Source organism: Lutra lutra, chromosome 2 (genome assembly GCF_902655055.1).
Source record: "Lutra lutra chromosome 2, mLutLut1.2, whole genome shotgun sequence".
NCBI lineage: Eukaryota > Metazoa > Chordata > Mammalia > Carnivora > Mustelidae > Lutra > Lutra lutra.
This window is the reverse complement of record NC_062279.1, coordinates 184452445-184474244: the sequence shown is the minus strand read 5'-3', so window position 1 is coordinate 184474244 and position 21800 is coordinate 184452445. Positions and strand designations below refer to the sequence as shown.

The following is a 21800-nucleotide window of genomic DNA, read 5'->3' as shown; positions in this document are numbered from 1 at the left end:
GTTAACGTGTAGGAAGGTGTAGGCTCGGCGGGGAGCCCGCTTGGGATTCTCTCCCTCTGCCCTTCCCACTCTCTCGCTTTAAGATAAATAAATAAATGTTTTTTAAAATATAGGAGGATGTAGTGACCTGAACTTGTGGATCATAAGAATTCTGAATCATTCTCTAGGCCAGCAGTACACGCCAGTACCACAGTAGTATATGAATTCTTTCCAGTAGCACAAGAAATTTTAGGGAATTAACCTCTAGATCTACAACTTCTGTATTCTTTCTTAAATCTAAGCTGCTTAATGATACACCAGCACCTTCACTAATTTTACTATGATACACTGACTCAGGGTGTGAAAACCATCCTGGCATTAAAAATATCTAACTTAAAATATTAATGTCAGATCTATTTTATTCAAGTAACAATAAAGCTTTATAAGGCTTTAGGTCTTCCTATCTTACACGTTTTTCTGTCAAGGATAAACTACAGAGTAAGAAACGGGAGTATTCTGTATTCTGGGATGTTCTAACTTCAGATATTATAAGTAGTGTAACAATTCTCCTTGACCTAGTTCAAACAAACAAAAAAACAAAAAACCTACACAAGTCCCTTTGAGGCAAAGCAAATCAAAGTGTTAAGGGGCAGCACCTCATATTCATATACATGAACAGAAAGATAAAGTCAGACTTCTCTGATAAAAATGGAGTGTGATGTAGCTGTCAAGCTCGACAAGAGCTGTCTCTTACCAACTAAGTTATACGGTAGCTATTTTCCATAAACGGAATGGGGAAAAACTGCAATTCATGACAATAAATACTTAATACATAAAGAGATGTTTCATTTTTTAAGGACTTTTTGCAAAGATGTATTAAAATTAACAATCCTGGGGTCTCTGGGTGGCTCAGTGGGTTAAAGCCTCTGCCTTCGGCTCAGGTCATGGTCCTGGGGTCCTGGGATCGAGACCCGCATCGGGCTCTCTCCTCTGCGGGGAGCCTGCTCTCTCCTCTCTCTCTCTGCCTGCCTCTCTGCCTACTTGTGATCTCTGCCTGTCAAATAAATAAATAAAATCTTAAAAAAAAAAATTTAACAATCCTCTCTGAGCATATTTAGTTAAATAAGATGCATCTAAAAGAACAGTAACAAGTTAGAAGTCTTTAGACAAGTCTTGGTAAAGCCCTTCTGGTGTTCTTCCATGGAACTGAGAAAACTAGATTTTAAGTCCTGAAGGTACTGGGTTGAACTGTATCCCCCCATGGAAGATCTGTTCAAGCCCTAACCCCCACATCTGTGAATGTGACTTCATTGTGAACGCAGGGTCCCCGCAGCTGTAACTACGAGGAGGTCAGACTGGATTTGGCTGCACCCTATTCTAATGACCGGTGTCCCTATAAACTGAGGGAAATTTGGACACGGACACAGAAGGGAGGATGCAATATGAAGACACACACAGACAGGGGTGACGCATCTATGAACCAAGCAACACCAAGGGTTGCTAACCGCCATGAGAAGCTACGAGAAGGGCATGGAAGAGACTACCTGCCAGAGCCTAGGAGACGGAACCGTGGAGAGGAAATGCCTGTGGCTCCAGGCTGCCGGTGTGTGGTGCTTGCTTATGGCAGCCCTAGGAAGCAGTCACGCCGAATAATAAATACTTATATAAAGCAGGTTTCCAATTCTCCGCTTTCAAGAAAGTTGAGTCATAGCTGACAGGGCTGTTAACTATGTAATTCTGGCATATCCCTGAATCTAAAGGTATTCAAATAATTAAATGACAGAGCCACAACAAAATTCCATCAAACCTCATTGAAGTATTGTATGTGAACAAGGTTTCTCAGTGTTTACATACTATATACTTTTTTAGAAGAAATGTAATTAATGGCAGTCTGTTTTTTCCTAACAATAGTAATATTCACTCATGGACACATAAATTAATCGGGGAAGGTGGAAGGTCCTTCATAACATTAAGGGATATAGTTCCACTAAATCATTTTCAGAAGTTGCATTATCTTCATATGTAAAAATAAGTAATAATTAAAATCAGGGGAAAAAATTTAAAATACTTTATCTTACATTCGTAAGTTTTTTTAGACATTTAAACTTACCACAGGTATGCTGCAGAAAAGATGGATAGAATGAGCAACTAAAAAAAATACTGTTCTTATTTAAGAACAAAAATACAGTAGAAAAAATATAAGGGAAATGGCTCAAAAATAAGAATTCAAGCACAGAGAAATGTAAAATTTCTGACTGTTAAAAGAGAGCCTGTTATATGCATTTAAAAAAAATGGATGATGATGTTTAGCAAGTCACTATAATGTTCTTAATCTACTGGATATGTTTAAAAGAGTGATGATTTTATTTTAAAACTGTAATGTTTATAATAAATGGGAAATTATATCTCCATTGCCAACTTACTGAACTTAAGATGAAAAATTTCAGATGGAAAGATAAAAATATTTTCAAATTCTTTTAAGGAAGAAATACACAAATTGAAGAATGTTGCTTTACATGATGGAAAGCCTCTATCAGTTAAATAAGCCTTGACACTTTTAAAATGGTTCTCTCCTGAGATTTTATTCAGGATGGTATTATCTCAGTAAAATTTTTTGAAAAAAATTAAAAAATTAAATGGTTATCTTCTAGGAACTACACTTAGAGCAATCCTTCCCTACCTGAATTGGATCTTCCAACCTTGCACCAAATGTAAACTCTCTGAACATGAAATACATGTGTACAAATTTCCACACACTCAACAAACCTGTTAAAAACGCTTGGTGTAGGACTGTGATCACGCTCCCGCTCTCTCTCTCTGGTGCGTTCTCTTTCTCTGTCCCGATCACGGTCTCGTTCCCGGTCTCTGTCTCGGTCTCTATCTCGATCTTTCTCTCTTCTTGAATAATAGTCCCACTGCTTGCTGGTATCCACAAGACTAGTCCATGAAGGAGCAGAACCAGGAAGGTGGGGAAAGGCAACTAAAGAAAACAACAATTAAAAACAAAAGTTATGGCACTTAAAAAAAAACTACTGAAAAGGACAAAACTCCCATCATAATTGCTTCATCAGATTATAACAGAAACCTGTTTTATAAATAGAAAAGATAAGTAACATATGGTGAATACCCACAGTTTGGGGTAATATTCAGAAGCAAACCTTGAAGACCTAATACATACTCTTCATTTGTCAAGATGAGCAGGAACCAGAATTAGATACGCCACACATTTTCCAACCAAAAACATAAACCAGACATCTTCAAAGTGTTGAGAGTAAGTAATGGCCAACCTAGAAATGTGTCCTCAACAAAATTAAATCTCAAGAGCAAGAATAAAGGGCATTTTTAATAGACTTGACTGAAAAAACTTCTATGAGATATACCTAATACATTCCAAGAGTAATCATTAAAATAACAGACACAGAATGTACCATTTCAAAACAATATAAGGAAAAACAGAATTTTAAAAATCACCTGAAAAACTCAGTTCAAAAAGACTTGGAAAAGGTAAGGGTTAGAGGGGACAAGTTTGATTAGTTCAATAAGCATAGTAATTCAAGAGACTCAATTCACCAGTTAAATAATAGAGTTTGTTGATTTGTACTTTTAAAAAATGTAAACAACAAAATAACCCTCTAACTATATTCTAAATATAAGAGACATATAAACACACAAAATGGCTGAAAGTAAAAGGAAGTTCGGAGGAACAGAAAACACCAATTCCCCCATCTCCATAGAAGCAGCTTGATTGATGACAAAACAGACCCACACTGAGACTCCCTGGGACAGAAGGGCTGAGGACAGGGAATGGAAGATGCAGCTCACCAAGCAGATAGAACAAACGAAACTTCCAGGATTTAATTTTTAGAGAGTAAAAACTAACATGAATACAGATAAAAATAGAAAAATCTACCATAATCATGGAAGATTAATATGCTCTCAATTATTGCCACTTGAAGCAAACAAAAAAAAATTCACTACAGATATAGAAGATTTGATCAAAACACTTTCAACAGGGTTGATTTAATGGACATAACATAGAATACTGCCCATAACAGTTAAATAATAATCACTCTTCTCAAGCACATATGAAACACAAAAATATATTACATACTTTTATACAATAAGTATAATAGGCACCAAATCTCCATACGTTTCAAATTAAAGACACATTTCTTAAAACTCGGGGGCCAAAAAATAATAAATTATAAATCATTTAGGAATAAACATAAAAATATAACATATCAAAAGTGTAGAGATGCAATCTGTTCTGGAGAGAAATTTAATCTTAAAAACACTACATTAGAAAAGATGGAAAATTAATGAGTTAAAGCTTTCAAAACTTAAGAACTTGGGCACAAACAGAATAATCCAACAGAAAGGAGATAATGAAGATAAAAGTAGAAGTAAACCGAATAGAACCGTACAATAAGAAAGAGCTGAAAGGTGGTTTTTAAAGATTAGACAAATAAAGCATAACAATATTCTGACAAGATTAAGAAAAAAGAGGCCACAAAAGCACTCAGAACCAAAAAGAAACCCTAACTACAGATGGTGCAGAGATGAAAGAATACAGAAAATATACTTTATACCAATGCTTTTAAAAACTTGGCTGAAACCAACTAATTCCAAATAATCAATCAGTAACTTACCAAGAAGTGACTCAAGAGTGAAAAGAAATCTTAACTACTCCCCTATGAAAGACACTCATGTAATTCAAAACCTTCCCAAAAGACTAGATGCTTTTTACAGGTGAGTTTTGCTAACTTATAAGGTACAAACCATTCTAATATTATATGAACTTCAAAGAAGAGAAAAAAAAAATTATGCCCTAACTTATCCCACGTGGCTTCTATAACATTAATACCAAAACCAGTGAATGTGCCACATTCACAGATTAGAGAAGAAAAACAATATGATTATCTCAGAAAGCATTTGATAAAACTCAGTATCCATTCACAGTTTAAAAGCGCTTGGAAATTTTCCTTGATCTAGGACCTTCCCTGATCTAGAACTCCACCAATAACCAAACAAACAGTAAAAGCCTAGTAATAAAATGTAAAAGGATTTTCTTTAAAAAAAAGAAAAAAAAAGGAGTTTTTTTGATTAGCATTATACTGTATGTATAAATAAAACAAAAACTAAGCCTATTTCTAAATACAAGTAAATACAAACAGAACAAGAAGTTCAAATGAATATATCACCTAAAACAGCAACAAAAACATGAGGTACGAATGACTAAACCTAAGCAAAGATATGCAAGAAATGCTTGGAGATAATTACAGTATTTAACTGAAATATATTAAAGAACATTTCCATAACTGAAGAGAGTCCCTGCTCATAAATGGACTCAATGCTGTAAGATATGGTTTTCATACGAACTGATCTAAGCATCAACACCATTCCAATATGATTTAGTTAGAGCAAGGACTCTGGAGCCAGGCTGAATGGTTTCAACCCCTCATTCTGCCACTTACTATGTGATATTGGGAAAACTACTGAATTTGGCCATTGTTCAACTACTCACGAAATAATAACAGTATGCCTACTTTATAAGGCTGTCAAGACTATATGAGTTAACAGTGTATTGTCTAAAGTAAGCAAATATAAATGTAAGTTATTAATTAAAATTCCAATACAGTTTTTCGTGGAACTTCCAAAGTTGATTTTAGAATAGGTATGTAAGAGCAATGGCCCAAGAATACTTCTGAAGCTAAATAGACAGATTTTGCTGAACCAGATAACAGATTTATTATAAAATTTGTAATTAAAATCGTGTGGCATTATTTCATACAATTAAATTTCAACAAATAATAATAGTAATAGTAATAATAATAATAGTCTAGGAAGCCAAGAGTCAGACTCAGGCATACTCAGAACCCTGTTCATGAATGGACAGGACATTGCAGATCCCTCAGAAAGGACAGACTATTCAACAGATGATACTGCGACAATTATATCTTTACTTCATAACACAGGAAAAGATGAATTCCAGATGGCTTAACACAGGAAAAACAATATTTGAAAACATTTTGGGGGGAAAAAACTTGAGATGGATAAAGTCATAGTCAAATATGAACCCAATTTAAAATGTAGTATGACTTTACATGGCTGATAAAGTACAAGAAAAAAAATGGTATTTTAAATTTATTTGCCCTAGGGATCTACTCCTTTCCAGGGCTCAAGTGTTAGAATTATCTCTATAGTATACAATAGTTACATAGTCACAATAACGTAAATATGGCTTATTGTTTAGCTTTTAGAATAAAAAATTTATCAGGGCATAGATAGTTTTGGTTACAGGAGAGATAAAAACTTTTTTTTCTTTAGAGATTTTATTTATTTAAGGGGGAGAAGGAGGGAGCAAGGGGAGGAGCAGAGTGAGAGGGACAAGCAGACTAGGTGCTAAGCGCGAAGACTGACATAGGGATCGATCTCAGGGCCCTGAGATCAAGACCCACGTCGAAACCAAGAGTCAGATGCTTAACCAGCTGAGTCACCCAGGTGCCCTAAATATAAATGTTTCTAAGCAGAAGTATGGCTGACCAAAGCTGGTCAGCTTAGAGGTGAAGGCTTAGAAATTTGCACCGTAATAGATACTGACAGTACATGAAACCAAGGGCATGTATATTTAAAAAAAAAAAAGGGAGGAACAAAAATAGAGATATAAAATCATTGCTAGGGAAAAGAGAGGGGTAGTGATGGTAAGCATGCAAAATACACATCTATCAGAGGAGGAGGATAAAAGATGGTAACCATAGTTACATAAATCAAGAAACAGGGTGACAAGCTTATGGAAAAATGCCATGCAGACCCTAAGAAGAACTAAAAACCATCAAAAATGCTTTTCTCTTCAGTTCTTCAATAATTCTACAAAGATTACTTTTTAACTAAGTCTCATTTTATAAGCACAATCTTAATATGCACATCAAGAAAAATCAGTATTTCCATCTACAATTACATCACAGTGTTTGAGGATACATTTCAAAATTCTTAAACAAATTAACAAAGGTAAAACAGAATTACTAACAAAGAGGAAGCTGTATCTATAACTTTTTCTTCAAAAAAATTTTTTTAAAGATCTTATTTATTTGACAGAGAGAGCAAGAGCTCATGCATACACAAGCAGGAGGAATGGCAGAGGGAGAAGCAGATGCTTAATTGACTTAGCTACCCAGGCATCCCCCAAATTTTTAAAAACTGAATTCAATTTTTTTAACTGAAATATATTTGACACATAATATTGTGGAAATTTAAGATGTGCAACATGTTTACTTGTTCATTTGTAAACAATAATAATGATAATTATTATTATAATACAATTGCCATTGTAATGATAGCACCTCTATCAAGTCATATAATTATTACTTCTTTTTTGTGGTGGGAATAATTAACTTCAATTATTCAAGATATGTTAAAAAAATCATTATATAAGCAGGTGTCATGGTACTTGATTATTACTTATATATGGTAGAAAATGTATTGACCTAATTTTTTTTTCAGTGTAGAAGAATTATTTTTTATTTAAATTCAATTAATTACCATATAATATATTATTAGTTTCAGAGGCAGAGGTGATTGCTCAGTCTTCTATAGTAGGCAGTGCTCATTATATCACATGTCCTCCTTAATGTCCATCATTCCACAGTTTTGTTTGATTAGGATGAAGAGGGGGTGGAAAAGAATTTACCATGCTAATGGACATCAGAAGAAAGCAGGAGTGGCAATCCTTATATCAGATCAATTAGATTTTAAGCCAAAGACTATAATAAGAGATGAGGAAGGACACTATATCATACTCAAAGGAACTGTCCAACAAGAAGATCTAACAATTTTAAATATCTATGCCCCTAACGTGGGAGCAGCCAACTATATAAACCAATTAATAACAAAATCAAAGAAACACATCGACAATAATACAATAATAGTAGGGGACTTTAACACTTCCCTCACTGAAATGGACAGATCATCCAAGCAAAAGATCAGCAAGGAAATAAAGGCCTTAAATGACACACTGGACAAGATGGACATCACAGATATATTCAGAACATTTCATCCCAAAGCAAAAGAATACACATTCTTCTCTAGTGCACATGGAACATTCTCCAGAATAGATCACATTCTTGGTCCTAAATCAGGTCTCAACCGTTATCAAAAGATTGGAATCATTCCCTGAATATTTTCAGACCACAATGCTCTGAAGCTAGAACTCAATCACAAGAGGAAATTTGGAAAGAACCCAAATACATGGAGACTAAACAGCATCCTTCTAAAGAATGAATGGGTCAGGGACGCCTGGGTGGCTCAGTTGGTTGGGCAGCTGCCTTCGGCTCAGGTCATGATCCCAGCATCCTGGGATCGAGTCCCACATCAGGCTCCTTGCTCGGCGGGGAGCCTGCTTCTCCCTCTGCCTCTGCCTACCACTCTGTCTGCCTGTGCTCATTCTCTCTCTCTCTCTCTCTCACAAATAAATAAATAAAATCATTAAAAAAAAAAAAAAAAGAATGAATGGGTCAACCTGGAAATTAAAGAAGAATTGAAAAAATTCATGGAAACAAATGATAATGAAAACACAACGGTTCAAAATCTGTGGGACACAACAAAGGCAGTCCTGAGAGGAAAATATATAGCAGTACAAGCCTTTCTCAAGAAACAACAAAGGGGGGCGCCTGGGTGGCTCAGTGGGTTAAGCCGCTGCCTTCGGCTCAGGTCATGATCTCAGGGTCCTGGGATCGAGTCCCACATCGGGCTCTCAGCTCAGCAGGGAGCCTGCTTCCGTCTCTCTCTCTCTCTCTCTGCCTGCCTCTCCGTCTACTTGTGATCTCTCTCTGTCAAATAAATAAATAAAATCTTTAAAAAAAAAAAAAAAAAAAGAAACAACAAAGGTCTCAGGTACACAACCTAACCCTACACCTAAAAGAGCTGGAGAAAGAACAAGAAAGAAAGCCTAAACCCAGCAGGAGAAGAGAAATCATAAAGATCAGAGCAGAAATCAATGAAATAGGAACCAAAAAAACAATAGAACAAATCAATGGAACTAGGAGCTGGTTCTTTGAAAGAATTAATAAGATCGATAAATCCCTGGCCAGACTTATCAAAAAGAAAAGAGAAAGGACCCAAATAAATAAAATCATGAATGAAAGAGGAGAGATCACAACCAACACCAAAGAAATACAGACAATTATAAGAACATACTATGAGCAACTCTACGCCAACAAATTGGACAATCTGGAAGAAATGGATGCATTCCTAGAGACATATAAACTACCACAACTGAACCAGGAAGAAATAGAAAGCCTCAACAGACCCATAAGCAGTAAGGAGATTGAAACAGTCATCAAAAATCTCCAAACAAACAAAAGCCCAGGGCCAGATGGCTTCCCAGGGGAATTCTACCAAACATTTAAAGAACTAATTCCTATTCTCCTGAAACTGTTCCAAAAAATAGAATGGAAGGAAAACTTCCAAACTCATTTTATGAGGCCAGCATCACCTTGATCCCAAAACCAGACAAGGATCCCATCAAAAAAGAGAACTACAGACCAATATCCTTGATGAACACAGATGCAAAAATTCTCGCCAAAATACTAGCCAATAGGATTCAACAGTACATTAAAAGGATTATTCACCACAACCAAGTGGGATTTATTCCAGGGCTGCAAGGTTGGTTCAACATCCGCAAATCAATCAATGTGATACAACACATTAATAAAAGAAAGAACAAGAACCATATGATACTCTCCATAGATGCTGAAAAAGCATTTGACAAAGTACAGCATCCCTTCCTGATCAAAACTCTTCAAAGTGTAGGGATAGACGGCACATACCTCAATATTATCAAAGCCATCTATGAAAAACCCACCGCAAATATCATTCTCAATGGAGAAAAACCGAAAGCTTTTCCGCTAAGGTCAGGAACACGGCAGGGATGTCCGTTATCACCACTGCTATTCAACATAGTACTAGAAGTCCTAGCCTCAGCAATCAGACAACAAAAGGAAATTAAAGGCATCCAAATTGGCAAAGAAGAAGTCAAACTATCACTCTTCACAGATGATATGATACTATATGTGGAAAACCCAAAAGACTCCACTCCAAATCTGCTAGAACTTGTACAGGAATTCAGTAAAGTGTCAGGATATAAAATCAATGCACAGAAATCAGTGGCATTTCTCTACACCAACAAGACAGAAGAAAGAGAAATTAAGGAGTCAATCCCATTTATAATTGCACCCAAAACTATAAGATACCTAGGAATAAACCTAACCAAAGAGACTAAGAATCTATACACAGAAAACTATAAAGTACTCATGAAAGAAATTGAAGAAGACACAAAGAAATGGAAAAATGTTCCATGCTCCTGGATTGGAAGAATAAATATTGTGAAAATGTCTATGCTACCTAAAGCAATCTACACATTTAATGCAATTCCTATCAAAGTACCATCCATTTTTTTCAAAGAAATGGAACAAATAATCCTAAAATTTATATGGAACCAGAAAAGACCTCGACTAGCCAAAGGAATATTGAAAAAGAAAGCCAAAGCTGGTGGCATCACAATTCCGGACTTCAAGCTCTATTACAAAGCTGTCATCATCAAGACAGCATGGTACTGGCACAAAAACAGACACATAGATCAATGGAACAGAATAGAGAGCCCAGAAATAGACCCTCAACTCTATGGTCAACTAATCTTTGACAAAGCAGGAAAGAATGTCCAGTGGAAAAAAGACAGCCTCTTCAATAAATGGTGTTGGGAAAATTGGACAGCCACATGCAGAATTTGGATCATTTCCTTACACCACACATGAAAATAGACTCAAAATGGATGAAGGATCTCAATGTGAGAAAGGAATCCATCAAAATCCTTGATTAGGATGAAGAAAATTCCTAACTTTCTTCTCATTAATTCTTGCAATATGCTTTATAATTGTTATTACTAAAGAATTCCTTCATTTAAAAATGCTTCTCTCTGAGAGAGTTGGGGTTGGTAAAGAGTGAGCAGAAAACTTATTGATTAAAATTTGCATATATTACTTTGAGGAAAAAAATGCTTAATTAATATTTTTAAAAAATGAAATCTTCCACAAGGAAACTGTGTAGGTAATCTCAAAAATGAAGTCTTATTCTTTCTGATAGGGGCTATTTGTTCATGTGTATTCCAACAAATACAGAAGGAATCTCACGACAAAGCAGAAAATAACAAGTGACATAAAAAAGGTAAAAATAAAATTTTAAATAATTTAACAATGCTTACTTACATAATATAGGCACTTACATATTACATTTTACTCTGCTGAGCACTTTAGGCTCAAACTTTATTTTACAGAGAGGGAAAATGATTTAGGTTAACTTATCCCAAGTTGCTTGGATAATACAGACCCAGGACATACCCCCAGGTAACGGCAGGGCCTATGCTACACTGCCTCAGAGTGCAGAAAAGGAAGAGAACTTGGAGCTTGTTGGAGATGGGGAGGTATAATCACAAAAATAACAGCTAATATTTGGGTGTTTATTAAATGGCAGGTCTAAGGTGTTTTAATGTAGTCTCACTGAACCTCAACTTTATGAGGAAGAATTATGCTACTGAAGACCTATGAAAGTGATATAAATAATGAGAGGGAAAAGCAAGATTCTAACCCAAGGAGCAAGACTTTCTGGAAGCCCAGCAATAATGAATAAACAACCAACCAAATAATAAAAGATTGTTATAATCATTGAAATAAGTCAACCGACCACCTTTTGATGTAAATGAATGGCATATATGTAGTTGGAATAAGGCAGGTCTGAGGGACAGTACCACACTCCAAGAGAGATGCCTAGAAGGAAAATGGAAGGATACGACTGGTACTTGAGCTGCCACCAAGATTTAGAACTGCTGGTGTTTAAATGCCTTTGGAGTCATTCAGTGTTCTCCATCCCCAGTGGTACTACCTGAATATAAGACCCCATCATTTCTTCCCCTGGATTATTCCAACAGCTTCTTGCTCTCCAACCAAATCAAGCATTTATGCCAGTCCTATCTTGCTACCCACCCTACAAATCCATAATTTCCTCACAGTAAGTAACCAGAATGGACCTTTTTCAACCGTAAGTCTAGGAATTTCACAGGTCAGCATCCAACTAAATGGCTCCTCACAGCCCTCTGAATAAGGCTGAAATTCTAAATAGCATGGCTCCGACACCCTGCATCATCTCCTGTGGCAGCTCGAAACATTCATCATGCAACGCTACGCTCCAGTCACCCCACATTTCCTTCAGTTCATAAAGCCTACCAGGTTCTCTGTCACCCCTGTGTCTCAGGACATGATCTGAACCTCAAATCACATCATCTACCTCTTCACTCCTTCTGGAGTGGGAGACCCCTCCACTATGCTCCCATGACACCTTCTTCTGCCACCTGGCTATTCCTCACTGGTCTATAAATTTGGTAAGGGCAAACTTAGGGTTAGTTTACAGTATTCCTAAAACCTAGTACAATGCATAGCATTTTTTAAAATGAATGAATGATCAAGAGATCTAACCAGAAAGTGGTAACAGAAGCCCCTAGAATGGATTATGTTGTCAAGAGTGAACAGGAAAGAGGACCCGGCCAAATGATCTACAAACAAAACAAAACAAAACAAAACAAAACAAAACAAAACAAAACAAAACAGTGAGGGCAAAAGAGGAGGACAATGTTAGCTGGATGCCATGACTCAAGAAACAAAGAAGATTCTGAACAAAGACTAAGATAGTTTGCTGACAAATCTTAAATCCGTTTAGGAAAAGGCAAGGTAAAACTCTCCTTGCTGTACCATCATTTCTTAATTTTTAGAAGTACAGTTGATAAAAAATAAAAAATTATTCTGTTAAGTAACCTGGAATGTAAAACCTAGTTATTCCATTAGTATTTTTAATTGCTCCGTGAGTTAGTATTTTAAACGATGGAAGTATGTTTTCATGGCTTTTAAAAATATAGAAGTACTGGTTCAAATTGAATCTGGGCAACTAAAAAATAATACTTACCATTGCCATATGGAAAAGCACGTGCAGAACGACTATCATAACCAGAGGAATGTCCACTGTTGAAGAAAAATATATTTTTATGTGTTGTAAGTTCTAAATTTTAATAGTTCGGTACAAATGCAAAACATCAAGGCAGAATTATGACTTTTACTTAACCATCATATAATGATAAAACTCAATTGTGTAATTTTATTTTTTAATAAAAAACAGGCTTTTAACCTCAAAACATATTAAACCTAATACCCACTTGTAAAGAAAAACATAGCTTGCTAGTACTATTTAATGTGAATAATGCAATCAATTCAGCTTGACTCCCAAGATAACAGAAACTTTGAGGCTAACAGAGTACTTGAGATTTCACCAAAATTTAGTCTTAAAAAATGATTTTAATAATTCAGAAATTCAGCCCCACTGACAGGATAAACAAATAATACTTTTTAACATTCTGATTGAGAAAAATATATATTTAACAAAGACCTAATAAAATTAAATCCTCACAATTAAGACTGTTCTGAGTTGTATCATTTCCTTTTTGAAAATTCTTTATGGTTTGATCCCATTGATATAATGTTCTCACAACTTTTCTATTAATATAATTTGGATCACCTTCTCAGAAATACATTATTTTCATAAAAGTTTACTTGTTACTTAAAAGGAAACAGTATTGGCTCCCATTTTTTTAGTGAATTCCATTTGCTAAGAATTGTGCTGATGTGTTATATTCACCAGCTGTTTTAATCTTCACAACTTTATTAACCCCATCTGGTAAAAGGAAACTGAGTCTCAAAGAATAGTTATGAACCTTCTCTAGCAATACAAAGCTAGGGAATTCTGAAGCCAAAATTCGAGCCAAATCTGAGCCAAAGCCCTATACTGTTAAACACTATACTGCCATCTATGAAGTAAATACTCCTTAGTACAGCATTACAACTAATATAAACCAGAAAGGTGGGGTATAAAAAAGAAGGCTACTACCATGCAGAATTGATCCAAGCTTCCTTTGTGGAAGTTGAGTTACACAGCAGGGCCATAAGGAGTAAGGCACTTTTATTATGGTTCCTGATAATAACTGTCCTTCCTTAATCCTAAAACTGACATTATTATTCATGATTACCAGTCATCTGTTTGGGTATCCTTCAAAAATTACTATAGCCAAGTTTTTACCAATCTAGAGGTTTCTTTAATCAGGGTGTCAAATCAAAGCAAGATATTTCAAAATACCCTCATTTGTTTTCTCTATCCTGTTTTGTTACCGAACTGTTAAGTTCAACATCTTATGGAAAAGTAACTACCATAGATCTAGACTCATGACTTAAAAGACAGGTACTACTTAATGTTTACAGAATTAAATCTTTGAAAATACTACCAAGATATGTATTTGACTTTTCTGGCAAAAGTCTACCAATGATAAAAGTTTTACCCTATTCATACTGATTTACCTTTCTATTGTTGGTATAAGAGATGGAGGTGGAGCGCCTGGTGGAGGAGGAAAACCTGAAACATTCAATCATAAGATAAAAAAAAGTTAACAGAATGTACTTTTAATGTCAAGTGTAAAACAAAGTTGCTGCGTATCACTAAATTTCTCTGGGGACATAATGTGCTTCTCTATGTTATAATGGACAGAAAAAAAATGGAGCTTAAACTTAGTAATAGATTTTTTTGAGCAGTAAAACTTTAAATGAACAGTCTGGTCTAACACACAGAGCACAAACTGGGAGTCAGGACACCCGGTCTTATTTTCAGCACCACACACAGCCCATTTTGTGAGTATGAGAAAGTTAATCTCAATGCCTTACCTTATCCATATATAAAACGGTAGTAGTATTGCCAACAGATATGTTATACTTGAAATACTTTTGAAGAAAAGCAAATAAAATAGCATTTACCTCTTTCAAAAAATATTTTGTGCTTTAGATGTGTAGAAATTTCCTTACGATATATAATTATAAATAAAATCTTACCAGTAAATATATAAATGCTTAAGGCTGAGAATATCCCTCATAAAATATGTTTTAAATAGCACAACCCTAAAGAACTATTTTACAAAGAAGGGCATATAATATAGTTTTCGTTAGTTTGGAGAAAATAATTTGCACCTTTATATCATGAAGTCTGTATTCTCAATAATTCATAATACCTAAATGAAAGAACACAGAATATGGCTAAAAGGGACCTTAACAGTTTATCTACTCTGCACTTTCAAATTCAGATAGGCAATAAAGCATCCCAAGAAAAGACTTTAAGATTCAACTTAAATAACTTAGGATACCAATTCCTTCCCAAGTTTTAACAACCCTCACTATTAGGAAATGAATTAAATTCTGGAATTTAGATCTCTCACACTACAATTCATAGGCTGTCCTGAATGAGAACCAGAAGCAATCCATTATCATATTCTCTATCGCCCTCTGCATACTTGAAAACACTTCCACTAGCCTCCTCCTTTAGTATTCTATGTAAAAATGAATCCCAGTTCTCTAACCCCTTCTCAAAGTCCATTTAAATCACTTTTTGGAACTGCTACAAGTTGTTTCAAATTCACCATGCTTATCTTCACTATACCCAATTTCAAGATCTGTAACTCCTCTATTAAGCATCTCAGAACTATGAAGTTACTAAGCAATGACCACAATCCTGTCTTAAACAGCTTTTCAACCACATTTCCTTTTAAACTAGACACACCAATGGTTCTTTTATGACTTGTCCTGATAAGCCTTTTTCAGCCACATTGATACACAATCAGCGACTCACTATTCCACAACTAAATATGTGTACTGTCCCATGCTACCTAAACTCCCCTATGTCTCTTTATCAAAGCCATTTTTGAATTCAGACAAACTCTTCCAAGCATGATCACCTCTCCTTTTCTTTATATTCTTTAGCTCTGGATACTGAATTCAGTAACAAATACACTTGCTATCATATTTGCATCACACTCTAAAAACACTGAAAAAACATAACACTGAAAAAGTGGGAAAAACCACCCTTGGTCACACATAAACTATTGATCACACCATTACAACAATCAACAATTTCACCACTCTAAGAACAACCATCGGACCAGTTGTCTATCTATCTAATTGTACGGTTCAGAATGTATTTTCTCACAATACTGAGTTTTGCCAGCAGGGTAAAAAAAAAAAAAAAAAAAAAAAAATCAGAAACCATGATAAGGTCATGATAAATGATCTTTCTCTTCTTTTGCAATTGCTTTATCATATAAAAAAATTCACTGGTCTGAAAAAAACTTTTTCATAAAAGTCTTATTTATATTCCATACTGTTTTCTTGAACAAATTGATAAGGTGAGAATTTTCTCAGAATCGCTGTTTCTACAGAAATGGGCAAGACAGGTATAAGAAAACTAAGTATCTTAATCAAAACTGGAATGAAGCAAAGGCAGAGCTGAAAATAGGACCTTGAAACCCCAATAGCCTATTCCATAGTCTAACCACATCGACACTGTCCCTCCTGTAACTCTAAGCTTGAAATTTCATGTTTATTAACAATGATGGAGAAAACATGAAAAAAGTTTTACCTGGAGGTGGTACAGTTATTGGAATACCTAAAAAACAAGTGATGAAATTTAATATAGTAATTGGATTTTATAATGTTATGTATTTATGCCATCACCAAAAAAAAAAAAAAAAAAAAAACCAAAAACCTTTGAAAATAAAACCCCTCGCCTCATTTTCCTGGCTTATTCACTCAAAAGAAGCATTCTGTTTTCTTGCAGAGGACCAACAATTCCAGTATAACATCCGACTTCCTGATGAAAACCCAGTCTAACAACTTGGTAACAAGATTTCCCCTACTAGGTGTAATCACAAACAAAGTTAGACATCAGTTGAAAAAGCACACTTGTGCATTTTTAGTGCACAAATATCAAACTCCATGAAATTAACACTAAGTCTGATAATCAACATCTCATCTTATTTAATATTTTAATAGAGAAATTATCAATGGGATCTGTATACTGAAGGTAATACAAGGTAATTCTGAAGATGATGACTTTTCACTTTAGTAACTAAATTTTGTGGGACATTCAAATGCTGATTTGGATCATTCTACTGTTGTTGACAGGACTAGGGAAAGGCTATTATTTGCTCTGATTTGTGGGAGTAGAAAAGGGGGATATAGCCAATTCATATATATATATACACACACACACCCCCAGGGCACATTAAATGTGGACAATTTATCTACAGGAGTCAGTAAATACTAATATGAGTGACTCTCATTCATTTGCACACATTATAAACTTTAAGAAATATACTATGTATAAATAACATTCTCAATTTACATTGGTCAAATGTGCCCTTAAATCCTAATGTAAAAGTTATGCGACATACAAATTCTACTTTTTGTGTGAAGAAAAATGACATTTCTAAGTAGGAGAATAGAAAAAAAGTTTTTTTCATGAAAAATTTTATACCATAACTTCAACGTAGAATGTTTTTACTGATCCTATCTTAAAAACTGCATCAAAATTAGTCCAAAAGAGGGGGAAAAAGTAAAATTCATTAATTAAATGCATGGGAAAGAGTAATGAAAACAATTACTTTCAAATGTTTTGTCAATGGAAACATCTGCTAATAATTTGGAATTTTTCTGTGCATGTTTTACCAGAATAAGAGGTTTATATAAAAAAAACTTAAGGCAGCCAGTGGCTTTAAAATGGAAAATGAAACACCTGATTTAACCACCCACCCATACAATAAAAGGATATGCTAAACTTACAATACCAACAATTACTGAAAACGATATGTAAAAGACATGTAAAGCCATTATTTTTCAAAAATCGTTAGACCTCCAAATATCTACTAACTCAATCTATACTTAATGGCAATTATCCTCCATCCTGAAGTTACCTTGCTGCTTCCTAAATTACTGAGCTAAAAGAATCCAGCAAACAATACAAGCTACCAAGCACCCCAGACACCATACTAAATGGGAAAAGAAAGGCAGAGCATATTGAACTTTCTTAATATCTATTAACTAATTTTCTTTGAAACAATATAAAGTCTTTTAGAGCACTGTTTAACTTCACTATGTGACCTAGTTTTTACATTAAAATACATTTTTGTTTGGTTTTTACATGTATAGTAGTCCCTTCTTAGTCATGCTTTCCACAGTTTCAGTTATCCGCAGTCAACCACATTCTGGAAGCAGGTGATCCTCCTTCTGATGTACTGCCAGAAGGTCAACAGTAGCCTAATGCTATGTATGTCACAGTGCCTATGCCATTCACCTCATTTCATCTCAGGACATAGGCATTTTATAGACTCATGTCATCATAAGAAAGGTGAGCACAGTACAACTGAGATATTTTCAGAGAGAGAAGGAGAGATCACATTCAAAAAACTTTTATTACAGTATATTGTTATAATTGTTCTATTTTATTATTATTGTTAATCCCTTACTGTGTCGAATTTATAAATTAAGTTTTATCATAGGTTATGTATGAATAAGAAAAAAACACAGCATATATAAGATTCAATGCTATCTACCATTTCAGGTACTCACTGGGGGTCCTGGGACATAGACCTTGCAGATAAAGGTGGAGGGGTGGGGAACTACAGTATAAGGTAACTGTATGAAATTCAGCAAACCACTCTATAATCCTAATAAACTACTTAAATGAACACATGAGCAACATATATCACTCTAACTAAAATTCACTACAGCTTACTAAAATGTGAATTCATGCAAAATAACTAAGAAATTACTAGTCAGGCCTCTCAAAATTTAGTCTTCAAAAACCTCTAAGCTGTCAAATTTTCAGAAAACAAAGATAAAAAGACTTATCATCAAATTATTAAATATGCCCTGAAGGTTGTTAAAATTACAGTCTGCTTTTAATTTTAATCTCACTACAACAGTATTATAGGACAGGTTTTTAAAAAATCAACTGGACGGGGCGCCTGGGTGGCTCAGTGGGTTAAGCCGCTGCCTTCGGCTCAGGTCATGATCCCAGGTCCTGGGTTCGAGCCCCACATCGGGCTCTCTGCTCAGCAGGGAGCCTGCTTCCTCCTCTCTCTCTGCCTGCCTCTCTGCTTACTTGTGATTTCTGTCAAATAAATAAATAAAATCTTTAAAAAAAAAAAAAAATCAACTGGAAAGAATTCCCAAAAAGGAAATTCATGCTATACGTAAAGATGTCATTCTAGTCACTATCTACTCATCACAAAGTTAGCGTGAGAACTAAAAAAGGCCCTTCTTGTGAGGGCTGTATTTCATCTAAGATATTTCAGTGCAAATCCTTATTAGTAAATGTTCACTGAACAAGAACCACGAAGTTGATGAAACACAATACAAATCAATTATTTAGTATTATCAGATGTACTTTCAAAATGCAATACGAAAGTTTAGTATGTGACACAGTGTTGGTTCAATGTAATTCTTATACAAAACTCACGATTTAGTATTTGACTTTTGTTAGCAAAAGAAAAACAACACAAGGAAAAAGAAAATTGGTCTCAAAAATTCCTGTCCTCACTCTCAACACTCCCACCTTTCTGAGCAACACACGTGCTGCCTAACCAACAGGCTGAAATTATATGAGGGAAGTACTGTGTTTCACGGTTTCCTTTATCTGTAAAATGAGTAGGACAAAAATGTTGATTTCCCTGGAAAGCTTTGCATAACAGTAATAAGAGTAAGATTTCTAGTACTGTAGGCCAAAGCTTTTGGAAAAGTAAGATTCAAGTTCTAACAGGACTGGATAGATTATTGGTTTTGAAACTTTAGTGACCATCAGAATCACCTGGAGTTGGTTAAAACACAGACTGCTGGGTCTGCTGAATTTCTGATTCAGTAGGTCTGGAATGGGGTCCGAGAATCTGCATTCCTAACAAGGAGATGCAGATGTTGCTGAGCAGCGACCATACTTTGAGAATCAATAAATCAGATCCTAAACCTCTCTACAGATTGCACTGCTTAACAGCTCAATATTCAATACACATAAATTCCATTTCAAATTTTCATGAAACGAACAAAGCATGTGACACCCTTAAGTAAAACAATTGAGCTATATGATAGCCTATGCTAACTATCTGGCATCCTTGAAAGAATCAGATTGACTTTTTCCAGTAATGCACACTCGTCAGTGGAAAGCATGCGGTGCTGGTGGTGGGGGGAGAACCTGAAATTCTATTTGGGAACTAAAGGAACTGAAGCAAAGAAATAGAAAGGCAGCAGCCCTGTGATATTTTTGTTCTTGTTTTTGTTTTAAAGATTTTATTTGACAGACAGAGATTACAAGTAGACAGAGAGGCAGGAAGAGAGAGGAAGGGAAGCAGGCTCCCTGCTGAGCAGAGAGCCCCATGCAGGGCTCGATCCCAGGACCCTGGGATCATGACCTAAGAGGAAGGCAGAGGCTTTAACCCACTGAGCCACCCAGGCGCCCCATACTTTTTGAAAGGTATTTAACTATATTTTTAAAATTTGCACAACATTAATAGAGGCTCTGCAGTCAACAATAACAACAAATAAAAATTGTGTATGAACTTTCTCAATGCAGCCCATCATTGTTTTTCTAAGGCAGAAAAGAGTATATATGCTAGGGTAGCCTCTGATATGGCCTCTAATGATCCCTGATAGCAGACATTTATGCTTCCCCCCCCCCGCAAAGATTTTACTTATTTATTTGACAGTAAGACACATAGCGAGAGAGGAAACACAAACAGGGGGAGTGGGAGGGGGAAGTAGGCTTCCTGCTGAGCAGGGATCCTGATGTGGGGCTCCATCCCAGGACCCTGGGATCATGATCTGAGCAGAAGGCAGACGCTTAATGACTGAGCCATCCAGGTGCCCCTATTTATGCCTTTTTATACCTTTGGTATTTATACCCTCCCCGAGTATGGGCTGGATATAATGACTTATTTCTAACAAACAAAATCCAGCAAAATGATGGGATGTCACTTCTGTGACTAGACTAGACAAAAGACAGTGACTTCTATTTTGTTGGAATCCTCTACAGTTTTCTTGGCATGCATGCTTTCCTGAAGCAAGCTGCCATGTAGGAGAGGAAGTGAATCCTGACTGTAAGAAAGACGTCAGTAATCTTGAAAAAGAGTATTTCCTCAGTCAGGTCTTTGAGATGACCATCCCAAAGTCTGTGGCAGACTGAAGCAGAGGACCCAGCTAAGCCTTCCCCACATTCCTAACTCACGAAAACTGTTCAATAAATACATCTTGTTTTAAGTCACTACGTTCTGGAGTGATTTGTTACTCGGCAACAACTAACAAATATGTAGAATAACTACCTATCATTTCTTTATTAAGTTCAAGTGAAAGAAAACATGGCAGAATTATGCAAATTATGCTTCCAATTTCTCATTGGTAACTTCTAAATTTCATCAGCACTATTATGTAACAAATCAAAGCTTGCTCATTTTAATTCTAACTGATTTCTACTTCTAAGTCAAGCCTGTAAGTAAATTCTGCACAAAGAAATTGAGTACATAAAGTCAAGGTTTATAAAAATCTTTAATTATTACCTTCCACTACATGCTTTTCTGTGCATCAATCTTACACATACACACACACACAGTCTAACATCTGCCCTTTAAAAATAACAGCCTATTTTGAGTTTACTGAGAATACTGATAGGCTAATGGGTTTTTTTTTTTATATTAAAAAAGAGAGAGAAGATAAGTACAGTTCTTAAAAATCTCAAGGAATTCAGGACACCTGGGTGACTCAGTTGGTTAAGCAGCTGCCTTTGGCTCAGGTCGAAATCCCAGGGGTCCCGGGATCAAGTCCCACATCGGGCTCCTTGCTCAGCGGGGAGCCTGCTTCTCCACTTGCTTG

The 21800-nt window shown here is 35.6% G+C and overlaps 1 protein-coding gene across 26 annotated transcripts in view; it reads right to left on the bottom strand.

Annotated features, from left to right (window-relative positions):
• Nucleotides 1–21800, bottom strand: part of FIP1L1 (factor interacting with PAPOLA and CPSF1) — an 82965-nt gene that overhangs the window by 8056 nt on the left and 53109 nt on the right. For 14 of the 26 annotated variants that reach the window (XM_047719303.1, XM_047719292.1, XM_047719301.1 and 11 more), the window contains 4 exons: nucleotides 16525–16551; nucleotides 14424–14478; nucleotides 12985–13040; nucleotides 2746–2959 (listed from right to left, as the gene is read on the bottom strand). In XM_047719303.1, coding sequence (XP_047575259.1) covers nucleotides 2746–2959; nucleotides 12985–13040; nucleotides 14424–14478; nucleotides 16525–16551 — 352 coding nt within the window. The remainder of the gene's footprint in view (nucleotides 1–2745; nucleotides 2960–12984; nucleotides 13041–14423; nucleotides 14479–16524; nucleotides 16552–21800) is intronic. The other 12 variants (XM_047719305.1, XM_047719314.1, XM_047719295.1 and 9 more) reach the window with 1 other exon arrangement.